Source organism: Numida meleagris, chromosome 5 (assembly GCF_002078875.1).
Source record: "Numida meleagris isolate 19003 breed g44 Domestic line chromosome 5, NumMel1.0, whole genome shotgun sequence".
NCBI classification, from domain to species: domain Eukaryota; kingdom Metazoa; phylum Chordata; class Aves; order Galliformes; family Numididae; genus Numida; species Numida meleagris.
The window spans coordinates 64,493,146-64,505,923 of NC_034413.1; the positions used below are offsets into that span (position 1 = coordinate 64,493,146).

The 12,778-nt window shown below is 39.4% G+C and overlaps 1 protein-coding gene across 6 annotated transcripts in view; it reads right to left on the reverse strand.

Moving 5' to 3' along the window:
• Positions 1 to 12,778, reverse strand: part of NCKAP5 (NCK associated protein 5) — a 454,740-nt gene that overhangs the window by 59,670 nt on the left and 382,292 nt on the right. For all 6 annotated transcript variants that reach the window (XM_021397921.1, XM_021397919.1, XM_021397920.1 and 3 more), the window contains one exon: positions 86 to 190. In XM_021397921.1, the coding sequence (XP_021253596.1) occupies positions 86 to 190 (105 nt within the window). The remainder of the gene's footprint in view (positions 1 to 85; positions 191 to 12,778) is intronic.

Below are 12,778 nucleotides of genomic sequence, written 5' to 3' on the forward strand. Positions count from 1 at the left end.
GCTTTATGCCTCATCCCTGACGTCAGACTTCTAAGGAGAAAAAGAGGGGTCTGAATGTGGAATACAAGGACAGACAGAAACTCACGTGAACCTGAGCATCAGCAGGTCGCGACTGCATCAAGCTTCTGTTCCTTTCTACTTCTGACAGCAAATCTCCAGATGAGAGGTCTAAGATGCGTGAATGGAGCTTCTGGAGGGGGAGTAGAAGGGAATAAGCAAAGCATAAGCATATGTCAAGTATGCAGTAGATCAGCATTTTTAAAAATCCAAACTCTGCGGTTAAATTTCAAAGGAAATAAAAACCCTGAGGTAAAAGACGATTTGTTCTAATTCAAAATGTTGCTGTTCATGCTTGTTTTGTCCAGGACTTCCTTTGTGAAGAACAGATCATTCTTCATCTAAAACAAACTGTACTTTTTCTCCTAGTCTCTGCTTTGTAATTTACTATTATTTAATATGCAATAATGACAAATGAACAGGAGTCCCACCACTATCCATAGAGTTTGACAGGTTTCAGGGAAAAAGCATAAAAATGAACTGCAAAATTAACATTTATAAATCAATCAACATGTTAATGTTGTTTTATTTACAAGCTGCTACACCGTGAGTGAATGATTGCAAAAGTGACCCTATTTTTAAACAGCATTGATCTGCTGAAGGCCTCCCTTGCACACATTTTAACTCAAAGTCATTAATGTCATCTGTTAGGAACAATTAATGTGAATAGAAAATAATTGCATCAGGGAATGAGGGACTCAGAGGATTTTGTGCATTAATATTCAGATGCTGTTCGATTATATACACAGTTCTTTCCTTCAGTTTTGCTTGGAAGGACAACTAAGCTGGTGCCACTTCCTCCACATTCACCTGTATCGTAATTACTAAGGCTTTCAGTATGCATTAAGCCTGATTTGTTTTAATTGCGGTTTCAATAGAATCCGTGATTTATGTGAATGCCTTGGCCAATGGCTTAAAAAAAAAAGAAATATCTGCAGCCTTGTCAGTCATTGGACCAACATATCGTGTAACATAACAGGTGGTATAAATCTTATTCACAGACCACTGAAAACAACGGAAAAGGACTTTATGGGAAAAAAAACCACAAGGAATTTGGGTCAGGTTCTTGAAATTCTCCCATTCATTCCCCAAACCTACAATCTTGGAGACCACATCTACCATTTCCTGGGCACCTGAGGGCTCCATGTGGAGGAATAAACAGCACAGGCACTGCTGTGGCACTTTGATGGGGGCCCTGGCAAAGGATGTAGACCCTGGAGAAGACTTGTTGAGGCTGAATGCAAGGCAACACCCTGCCCACCTCAAAAACTTGGTAAAAGAGGGAAAAAGAATCTGTAATCACTGAAGGCCATTCCTACTGTGCAGCAGCAGTAGTGCTGAGGCAGTTCTTTGCGGTCACGCAGTATATCTTATACCCAGGTACACCTTTAATCTACAAAACTCACTAATTAGTTATCTGGGAGTAATTTCTCAAGAGTTACATATTCATCCAGATTCTATGCAGTGACTCTTTGGAAGATACTATGCTGCTGCAGAAAGATTATGGCAAACAGTTTCAATGATCAATGCTCTGTAGAATCATATTTCGTCCAACATGTTGTTGAGTAGATTAAAATGCTACAAGCACTCAGTATCCAATATACATTTTATTATAAATATGAACTACATCCAGGTTATGTGCTTTTTAACACCAGTGGAGCATATCCCCTAGTTTTTCAGTGCGCACCCTTTAAAATGTTATTACTAGAGTTACTGTCAGCTGTTTGCTCAAGATTTAAGCTCCAGGTAAAATGCTTTTCCAAGCACACAGATTTACTGACTTAGTACATGCGCCTGGCAATAATTCCAAGTGAACCACCAGAAAATTCCACTGTTTTCAGCAACAGGAGAAACTGATGTTAGGAACAAATGTTGTACTTGCTCTTAGCAGAGGAATTACTTTCTCCAGTGTAACCACTTACAAGATTTTTGCTTCCAGAGATTTTTAGTGTGAGTTACTATAGCTGGATCTGTTAGAGCTGATGATAGGGGGCATCTGAGATGGATGAACAATTATATTTGAACATTTATCTTCCCAGAATTATTCTAGAAATAGTGCTAGAGGAGTTTTAAAGCTGTAAAATTGTCTGCTCATTTTTCCATCAAAGCAATTTAAATACTTCATTACTTAAATGGGAACATGTGTGCATCTTAGTAAGGAAAACAAAATACGCCCTGTAACGTCATCTGAGGGGACTTAGTGCGCTGCTGTTAGTGTCCATATCAGCCCAAAGAGCAGAGGCCAGCCCACCTGGATATAACACCTTTGAGCAGGCAAACAATCCAAAGAATTCCAACCAGAGAGCTGGCTGGTGAGGAGACGCAGCCCAGCAGAGCGTGCTGCAAACAGCCTGGAGCTACTGCTCTAAAGATGTGTAATGTGATTATATTTCTGCATCAATGAAAGATCATCGCACTGGAAACATTCCCCCCACACTTATGCAAAGACATCAACAGACACAAGGCCAGCATGAGGACTATCATTAGCAAACAGCACAGCAAAGTTGGAGATCATTAATTAAATATAGTCACACGGCACTGAAGCAAGTCATCCAATTACAAAAGAAAACGATAAGAAAATTGTTTTTCTTTCACTTTTTTTTCTTATTCCTCCTCCATTTTCTAACTGGTGAAAACTCTCCTAAAAGAATCTCATTAATGATCCATTTAAAATCAAGTAACAGACTGTGCTAAGTACATATCTTGATTCTGATTTCTTCTCAGATAAGCAAAACATATTGGTTTATGGCTATTTCAGATGACGGTCACATAACCACACCAAGGAGTTACTGCTGCCTTGACAATGGTACAATATTAAAATCCATGCTGATGCTATCAGGATGCAGTGCAACAAAAGGCAGACCACGGCACAGGCTGACTTTCACAGAAAAGACCACATCAGTTTAAATAAATACTTAAATTTGAAACGTAAGCACTGTAACTATAAACCCAAGTCATCTGTCCCAACTGCGGTGCACTGAAGTAGCCGGCAGCCCGTGTAACAGCAAGGGGAAACTCTGAGAACGGACACCAGCATGGAAGTGAATGCGGCGTGGGCTGGGCCAGCTCACGTTGAAATCGCCCCGCATGGAGCGGTGCTGGGCCAGTTGCTGACTAAAAGCTGACAAGGAGGTGGCTCTGCAGGACCCGCATCTCTAGGGAAGGCCAGGGAGCAGAGGGGCCTCGTGGGGCCAGAGGCCTGCCTGCCGGATGCAGGAAGACCACATGTGGTATTTCCCAGGCTGTACTGCCACAGGCTCTCTCCTGGCTTTCTTGTGTTTTTAGCCAAGATGGAGCAATACAGCTCAAAGTCGGGATTAACTCCCGTAACCCACATCAAAACAAAACAAAACAAAACAACAAATTTAGGCAGAAACCCATTACGCCAAGTGCAATAGGAAATACAATTATCTGGCAGGCAGATAACCAATCCAGCAGACAGAGGCCTGACCTGACCCCCCAGCAACATCCTTATTAAGGCTTTCAAGGAAGATATAAGTGGACTGCTGCCTCCTGGCATGCGGCAGCACTCGTGACAGACTCCACAGTGCATCCTGACTGTGCCTGTGCAGAGCATCTGTCTGTTCCCATCTCCTCCTTGAAACCTCTAATGGCCTGCAAGCACCGCCAGAACAATTTCCAACGAATTACGCCAAACCATATATGACTCTCCAATATTGGATGAGTTAATTGCTATTAAATCAATTGGCTTTGCTTTTCTCACATGAGCCAAAGTCCATCATTCACAAGAAAGAAACTCTCGAGGCTCTCAGAGAGATGTTTTTATCCTGGTGGAACAGCCCGTAAATGTTTGTTGGGTGCACGTCACCTCCCCCATCTCTGCTGTTCTCTGGGGCAGCACCAACTTGACAAATGATGCTCTGGGCTTTTCTCCCATGTAGCCCAACTACTGCAATTGGATTGGCAGGGAATACCTTTTCTGCAGCCCTCATTTGTAGTAATTCTCTACATAAAGAACCCGCAGGCAGCAACACAACAGCTCTGATCCTAGACCCATTGTACTAAATGAGCAAGGCTTAGGAATGACCAAAAACATGCAAAAAGTGTGCAACACAAATAGTACTGATACAGTGATCTCTTTACAGGCATGACAGAAGCACAAGGGCTCTTGCTGGGTGACTTTTCCACTGTCTGACCTGTTACACTCTTCCTGCTCCCTTGATCATCTTTAACTGCTAAATCCATCCAAAGCGGAGTGCAGTTACGAATTAATCACAACCAGGATGAGCTTCAGTTTCAAAAGTCTTACAGAAATAGCACTCAATGCTGCATTTCATTCACACCATGGGAGACAGCAGACCAAAAATAAAAAGAGAAATGAGCGACTAGGAATGCAATTTACTTAATACTAGTTAATGCAGAAATATCATGTTATGAAAGAGAATCTTGATTTTTTTTAGTCCTCAGATATGTTTCAGGCTTTAGCTGCATTCCAGAGGGGATGTTCAGATGGAGGCGAGAGGACATCTTTTACCTCTTCTATCAGAGGTTAGCCAGATTAAGAAAAAGTATGAAGTGTGAGCTTCTCTTACCCTAACTACTCAGAAATAAAGGAGAGTTAGGTATAAGGAAGAATAATGCAGCGGAGTTCGATCTCTGAAACTAGAAATAGATCTTGCTTTTAAACAAATAATAATTTCTAATACATACGCGTTTGGTGTGGGGTAAATCTGCTTTCTAAACTGAGTAGAACAAGTGGTCATCAACATTACAATAGCCAAATGTGATGCAACAAGTGAAAATTGCATTAAGATGCTTCCGTTGTATTTAATTCTAACAATCACTAACTTTGGAAATACACTTGAAATCATGTACTGTGAGCACAGAGCAATGCCTTCTGTCTTATTGTTTGTAACTGGTGCAATGAAAATAAAATGATAATTAGCTCTCGGAAGTTATATATTTAATAAAAAATCAGCATTATGTGCCACTTTCCTACTATTCACTTTCTATAAACAGAGCTTTTCAAAGTTTATAATGACAATAGCAATTGGCATACTGTGCTCCTTCTGCTAGTAAATCAGCTTGGTTAAGAACTTGCCTCTGTCCTTCCTGCTGCCTGCTGAATGTGTAGACAGGTGGCTTCCTAGCAGAGTTCTCGTGCTTCATACATGCCATCTCATACTCCTTTTTATACCTATATACTTTAGGATAATTTCAAATACACATCGTTGTGGAAATATCCATGGTTTTTTTCCTCCTAATTCTCCAATAATATGCTTTACAATCATAATTTATCCTAACAGTGTGAAGTTACCTCTGACTTCTTCTCACTCTTACAAATATTTTAGACTAACACAAAGTCCAGAATTACAGTGCTTCAGCTGAAGAATTCAGCGTGTCTTCAAGAAACATTCCTGTCCTTAGTATTACTTTGCAGGAGTGCCTTTACATTAAATAAGGTTCCTTATATTTCTGCCCAGAAATAGGCAGGTAATAAAATGATTTTTTGCAATTGTTCTGAAAATACAACACAGCTATTGTATAAGCTGCACTGAAACAACCACATTGGTGTTTGCTTTTCTGTATTTTTAATAAATGTGTTAGAAACAGACCAAGTTTTAGAGGACTATGTTGTATTTTCACTTGTACATAAAGCAAAAGCAACCGATCAACTTGTACCTGTGCAATTCCTTAAGGACCAAAATTGTACATCAATAAGCAGCCAGGGAAAAGGAAATGACAAGGTATTAGTGAGGCACAGGAGCAATTAGAGGATTGCAGAGCATCCCCTAGAGCTTTGTTCCCCTAGAATAAAGCTCTGCAGCACGGGTAACAGGAGTCAGTCACAGGAGACTGCTGGAGCACATGCACTGTGCAGCAATTTGTCAGCAACTCTTGCTGCTGGGCCATGGGAAACCATGCACAGGACTGGGGTTAAAAATGGTGGGGGAAACTAGAAGCCTTTGTCTCTTCAAAATAGTCCTCCCTTCCCCAAATAATGATATGCTCATCACTTAGATGTCCAGAAGCTGCTAATATAGAAGTCTGTAGAAGCAAGCACATGTAACATCTGATTGCAAAGCCAGTGCATCACACTAAACTATTTTTTCTCTTTCCCTGTTGTTCCAGGGCACCACTCCTAATAGATCAAGCAGCTAGCGAAGGTACTAGGTATCTGGCAAAAGTACACAACACACAAGATTACCCAGTTCAGCCTGGAACAGGCAAAGCAACCCAGGAGTCTTACCCAGTAACCAGCAACAGCACATATATGTTGTCTGTCATATTTAATATCCTTTTATGTCTTAAGGTCTATCTGATGGGTTAACTGAAATTCTTTGACCCAGATGTTGCTGCTAGGGGTCTTAACAGCTGTATTGCGGGAGCCGTGCCACTACAGCTGCTTGGATTGATTTTTGGTGGGAGCAGGCGGTGAATCCACAGGGAGTGAGCCTGAGGACAGCTCTCAGAGCAGCAGGAGCACGCAGCCAGAGTGCATCATTTATCGGCCTTACCAACAGCTGTCTGAAACACAGCAAACCATCACAGACTTACAGTACTGCTCAGCGTTAACAGGGGGAAGCATTATACAAAACATGAATATTAAAGGATTAACTATAAAATACATCTTGGTAAGCTAAAGCATTTCTTAGCACAAAAAAGGCAGCCTCCAGCTATTCCAGAAAATTCAAGTCAAGCAGATCTGAATTTCCTATTAATCTAATAAAAATACTTCTATACAAGTTCTACGTTGATTTTTTTTCCCATTTGTTTTTGTTGTTTCCCCCACCACTAGGCTGAAGTTGCTAAAAGAAGCTGAAGTCTGGTGAAGCAGCAGATGCTAGACTTTACATTCAAGTGCAGCATTAACAGTGGTTTGTCAGTTTTGCTGGCAAATCCTCCAGGCGAGTTTACTGAGACAACTGACAACATCCAAGACAAAAGTACAAGGGGATGATTTTACAAACATTTGTATAGAAGATTAGGGTGCTAAAACTACATCAGAAAATCCTGTTAACAAGGCAAATCCAGCACTAAAAAGAAAACAAAGGTTTCACTTGCATCTGCTTCAGATTTTCCAGGCTCGCTGCTCTCAGTTTTTATCAAGCCATTCAGAGAGAGGCAAAAAACACTGAATTAGATTCAAAAGTAAGGAACTCAGACATTTGAAAACATATATCCTAGGGTATAAATTGGGAGGTATTAAGCAGACATTTGATGCATAAACATAAATAACATAATCTCTCTGAATTCTTCAGAGATTTGACAACATTGCTGTAAGCCTAAAATTACTCCTCTTCCAAATCCCTTAGTTTTATTAATTTTTATAAACTTTTAAGTAAAAGTTGCACAGAAAGACACAAAGTAATCCTTTCTGATCCTAGCTTTCATTTTATAATTCCATCAGCATTTTCAAGCTCTGAGACTCTGAAATGTTCTCATATTAATAGCACAATGCTAGAAGCCTGTAAATATTGCAGTAATAATATACTGAGCTAATTTAATTTCTCATGCAAACGTCTGTGTTAAGTTCCCTGTGGTTTGTAATTACTGTAAAGTCAACAGTTTACATCAATGACCCGGTAATCAGCCAGTCAGAATGTAAACAATTAATGAAATAAATGTTTTCGACGAGCTTCCTCGTGGAAGAGTCCTTGGAGTATGGCAAAGCAGAGGTATGGTGCATAGTGTAGAAGAGTCAGGCCTCTCCTTAAGCTTATATTTGTATTTTTTTCCTCATTAATTTGATACAAAGCAGTAAATGCAATGCTTTTTGTAAATACCTTTCTATTGAGCTAATACTGATCAATATGTTAATTCCACGTTGTCAAGTGGATGCCATCCCCGTGTAGGTGTTATGACTTACAGGAGCACGAGAGCACAAGAGGCAGAACTCGGCACATGCTGACACCTTCTCTTGCTGCACTGCTCACAAACACATCCAGTTTTCCTTAACATCTCAGCCTTGTCAAAATCAGTCTAGAAAACAGCTTTATACAAAACTTCTGTGACAAGGAAGAACCATGCCATTAATCTTTTATGGCGTGCCTTTCACATGGTATCTATGCTTTAACAGTAAATATGCTGTGTGTTTTCTTATTTCACTGTATTTAACAAATGCTTTCACGTGAAAATACAGATGAAAGGTGTTGACACTTCAGTGTCATTGAGCCAACTGTGACTGCATTATCGATCATTATCTGACTAAATGATGCTCACTAATTTCAGCATACTTCTAAATTGCCGATACTGACAGCCAGTGCTATTCCTGGTAGCACAACATGATTTCAGTCTTTGCATTTGTGATTCCTACAGTTCAAAATTCATTTTCACATTCCTTTCCTGACTACGCCCCAAAATCATCTAAAGGAATTAGGCAGACCTCAATAAGATCTTGTTATTGACATTTATGTTGATCGATGCTGGCTCTTACAGAATTGGAATCTACAGATCAATTCCCTTATTAGATTCGTTCTCAGTGCTGCCATGGTCATTTTATCACAGAAGCTGCTGCTATCAAATGCTGCTTTATCACTTTATAATGGGATATGCTGAAGCTTTCCTCTAGCATATAGTTGGAAATGAAAACTGCCTGAGCTCTAGAAATTGTTTTCACAGATTTCCAAAATTATCCTTACTAACTGAATATGTCTATTTTTAAAAGCTATTTTATACTCAATATACCTAACTAGTAATAATTTTTTCCCACAAGAAAATCCCACTTCTCAGAATGGTTAAAAAAGAAAAAAAGCTATCATTGGAAACTGCCCCACATCTATTAATTGCCTTTCTTCTGTTGACTCTAAGAGTGAAGAGAGAGACAAAAATGAGTGTAAGAATGAAGAAATGATAGAAAAAACAACATGGTTTCATTATGTGACTACACAAACGTGCAAACACTGAAGAGCACACAAAACAAATATATACACTGGGTTTGTGCCTGAGTTTTACCTGGTTTTGAAAATGGGGACATGGTATTTTTTTTAAGAGTGGTGTTATGGCTCCTGTTGAGAGAGGAGTTCATCACATTAATTTAAATCTACGATAAAATAAATTAGCTTTTTTATTGCCAGGTTGAACTACAGGGCTATGATTGTTATGTATTACTACAATCTAAGTCTTAATGGCATTCTTAGCCCTGCGGTGGTCAAACAGAAACCATTTCAAACCTTCTAAAGGCTATTAGAACATGTGCAGATGTCTGGAAAATTAATACTATTATCTAACTCTAACCTTTCGCCTGTAGGAGGAAAAAGAGCGAGAAGGCTCAGGGAAGATGTTTTAGATCGATACCTGGGAACAGAGAAGGGTAAGCACTGTTTCACATGGAAGTTCATTGGCTGTGAACAGGTGATTTGAGCAAGCAGATTCATCCTTATTTGGTTTTCACAGAAATCATTCATTTACTCAGAAAAATAATTTAGGAGAGACGAGCATCATTTTTACAGTCCTTCCTCATTGCTGTTTCTCAAGGTCCAGCAAGCTAGACACCGGAAAGATTCATTCATTTAAATGACAGGAGCACGAATTTGTCAAGGTTAATGTTGAAAGAGTCACATTTTCCCTGCTGCAGTATCGTGCATTTGAAAAGTTTCTCCATTCCTCCACTTTTTTTTCTTTTTTTTTTCTTTTTTTGGTGAAATCGTTGAAATGTCAGATGGACTGAAAAGAGTAAAAGTAGGAGGAAGGTTTCAACAGTATAACAATAAGAAATTGTTAGTTTAAGGCTTTTACATACGTATTTTCTCTCCAACACGAACACATCATTTTTGGCTCAGACAGTACCACACTAAACAAGAAGAGCCTTTTTACAATGTTTTTCTTGAATGCCTGGATACAAGGTACTCTACCAAAAATGAAAAACATTAGTCATTGCTCCTGGGCCAATGGTGCTCCTGCAAGCACGGTGCCCTCTGAGTGCTGCACTGAACCCGGGCCGGCCGTGTCACACGATGCCATTAGGGTCCCCTTCCCCACCTGTAGCCGAACACAGGCAACCCTCTGCATTTCGTCCTCGTGCACTGAGACCAAAGTCTGGTCCGGGCCAAATACTGCATACAGGCACCGATACGATGTACAGCAAAATGGCTTTTATTGGTAAAAGTTACAGAACTATATAGTATTTCTTATCTTTTACTAGACTGTTCCAGAAGCTCACACGGGCTCCTGGCCAATCATATTGAATATCCCGCTCTTTCCACTCACTTCCAAAAAGCCATATACAGGGTAGTTATACTCCTTGTTATGAAAACAAAGACGTACAGCCTCCCTGTCTTACAACATGGGTTCAAGTAAGTAGGACAACCAATAGAAAGCAAAATGGGGAAGAGCCTTCCGCGTTACAACCCAAGTGCTCCGTTATTCGCCTAATACAACACCCACCCTGCAGGCAGTACCTCCCAGAGGCAGCCTGCCCTGGGCTTGCAGCAGCCGAGGACCTCACCTCAGGCACTGCCAGCCAGCAGCTGCAGACCCTTTTAACTTAAGCTCGAAGAAGCAGTGCCAACTTTTCATGAGAAATCTGTGCCTTTGTGAATGGATCAATTTTTCACGGTAGATAAAAGCAGGGCTTAGGAGGTATTATAGAGGAATTTTAGAAGGGGTTGGCACCCCTTCAGGTTCAGCACCAAATAAGTAGCCAGAATTTTAGAAGAACTCAGCACAGTGCCTGAACAGTGGAAAGTCTGGTCCTGTGCACATGAAGGTCCTAAAGACCTAAATTAAAGGTTAATTCCATTTGTTATTCCCCCATAAACTGGTGAAGACTGGTAACAGAGCTGAGAGTACCCATATGTCTAATTACTGTCAAGAATCTCCTAAGAACTATTTAATGGAATGAATTTAAGCAACCCTCTAAAATACAATGTCAATTTCTGATTCACATTCACTCCTGCAGTATCTGCAATCCATAATAACTGTGCCCTAACGTATGTACATCTAGGGAAACAGGAAGAGGACACAATGCTTACTCAGAGGAAGAATAACTGGAGTTAAGAGTAAGTAAAAGGCAGCTTAAAAAAAAATCAGAAGTACTTCTGCTTTTAAAATGACTATCAAAATTTAGAATCAAAACAATACATTCATCTCAGAAGGTGTATACCAGAAGGAGGAACTGAAGAGTGAGGATCTATTTTGAGATTTTTTAAGCACTGATATTTATTCAAGATGCCATTACTTTGACACTCTGATTTTCATGCTTTTAATGCAGTAAGATGGGGTTTAATTCAAAACGTTCAAGATGCCCTTGCAATGCATACAGGACACAGACAAATCACTGCTCATCCCCGCATCCAGACGTCTGTTAGTGACTAAAGAAACAGGGCTTGCTCACATCCAGGCAGAAATGAGCATGAACGCAATCTAAAGATGCTAAAAGTACAGTAAGACTCAAGCCTGTCAACATCACCTTATAAGAGAATTAATGACAAAGGTAGCTTTTCCTTTTAGCTTGCCCTTATCAGAGAGATACCTACACGGTAATTTAAGAGTTAAGGCACTAATGGACTCTTCAGTTTCACTGAGCATCTACTTGCAGATTTTATCTTGCAATACAGTATTTCACATTCTCAGCTAAGTCAACAGAGATTTAGTCAATAGTGTCACGGCCTTTGGATGAGGATCTGAATCTTACCAGTATCCAAACCATCATTAAAGAAGATAGGTCATTTGGGAAACAGAGGAGAGCATTAGTAAAATTCAATACTAAAAGATGGGGTTGGTTCAGTAGGTGTTTTATGATTAATTATGAATAACATTTCATTTTAATTACCAACTCTTTCTTCCATGCACAGTATACATAAAAGTATACAAAACATACAGAGTACATGCCAGGAAAAAGAATTTTTTCATAGCAGATGGCAACAGAAAGTACTTCTCAAGTAATCTTATGTGCTAAAAACCACTTAGCATGATGTTGGATCCATCTGACGGAATGTGTAATTTATAATTGCTAGTGAATTACACTGATCTGATATCATCTGAACTGCTTAAATTTTAATACTCAAGTAGAGTACTTATTGGCACACTTATTTTTAAGTAAAGGGCGACTGCTCCTTATTGCTTCATGTCCATAAATTCTATTATACTTAAATAGTAACAAAACCACAGTTAAAAGTAAACTATAAATGAAATTTCACATGTATGAAGTATAATAACACTACAGATGAAATTAATCCTTTATATATTATTATTTCATATACACACTCTTTTGAGTAGTCCTTCATTCCAATTTCAAAGTCTTTTAGGAAAACAAACTACATATTCAGTTCTATTAGTGTAATAGAAGAAAAATGAACTGTCTGTAATAAAAATGGTTATACTTCCATACTGCCTTAGGATTTCAATAGATTTCCATTTTACTATGACAAGAGAAAGGCCCCAAAATCTTCAAATCATTTAATTTTATGCATTCTTTTGGTAATTCATCAGGGACTTATGGAGTGTGAAATATGCACTGTGATGAGACAACAATTATCTAGCACACTTGTTGCTTACCATATTGAATTTTAGGCTTGCAGTGGCTACTGTTTTATTCCACTGAGAAATCCAAAGGGCTCCCTCTAACCAGCCTCTATACCAACTTACACTTTGAGCATTTATGCAACAATTTATGTGGTAAGTTGCTAATGCATCTTACTAACATATTCAGCAACCAGAGCAGGCTGAAACACCATCCCATAGATTATTCTCTTTAAGTTAAGCATTTCTACAGGTGAAAACTTCTTAGAAGTTTGAAGCATCTGGCAAGTGTGTTCTA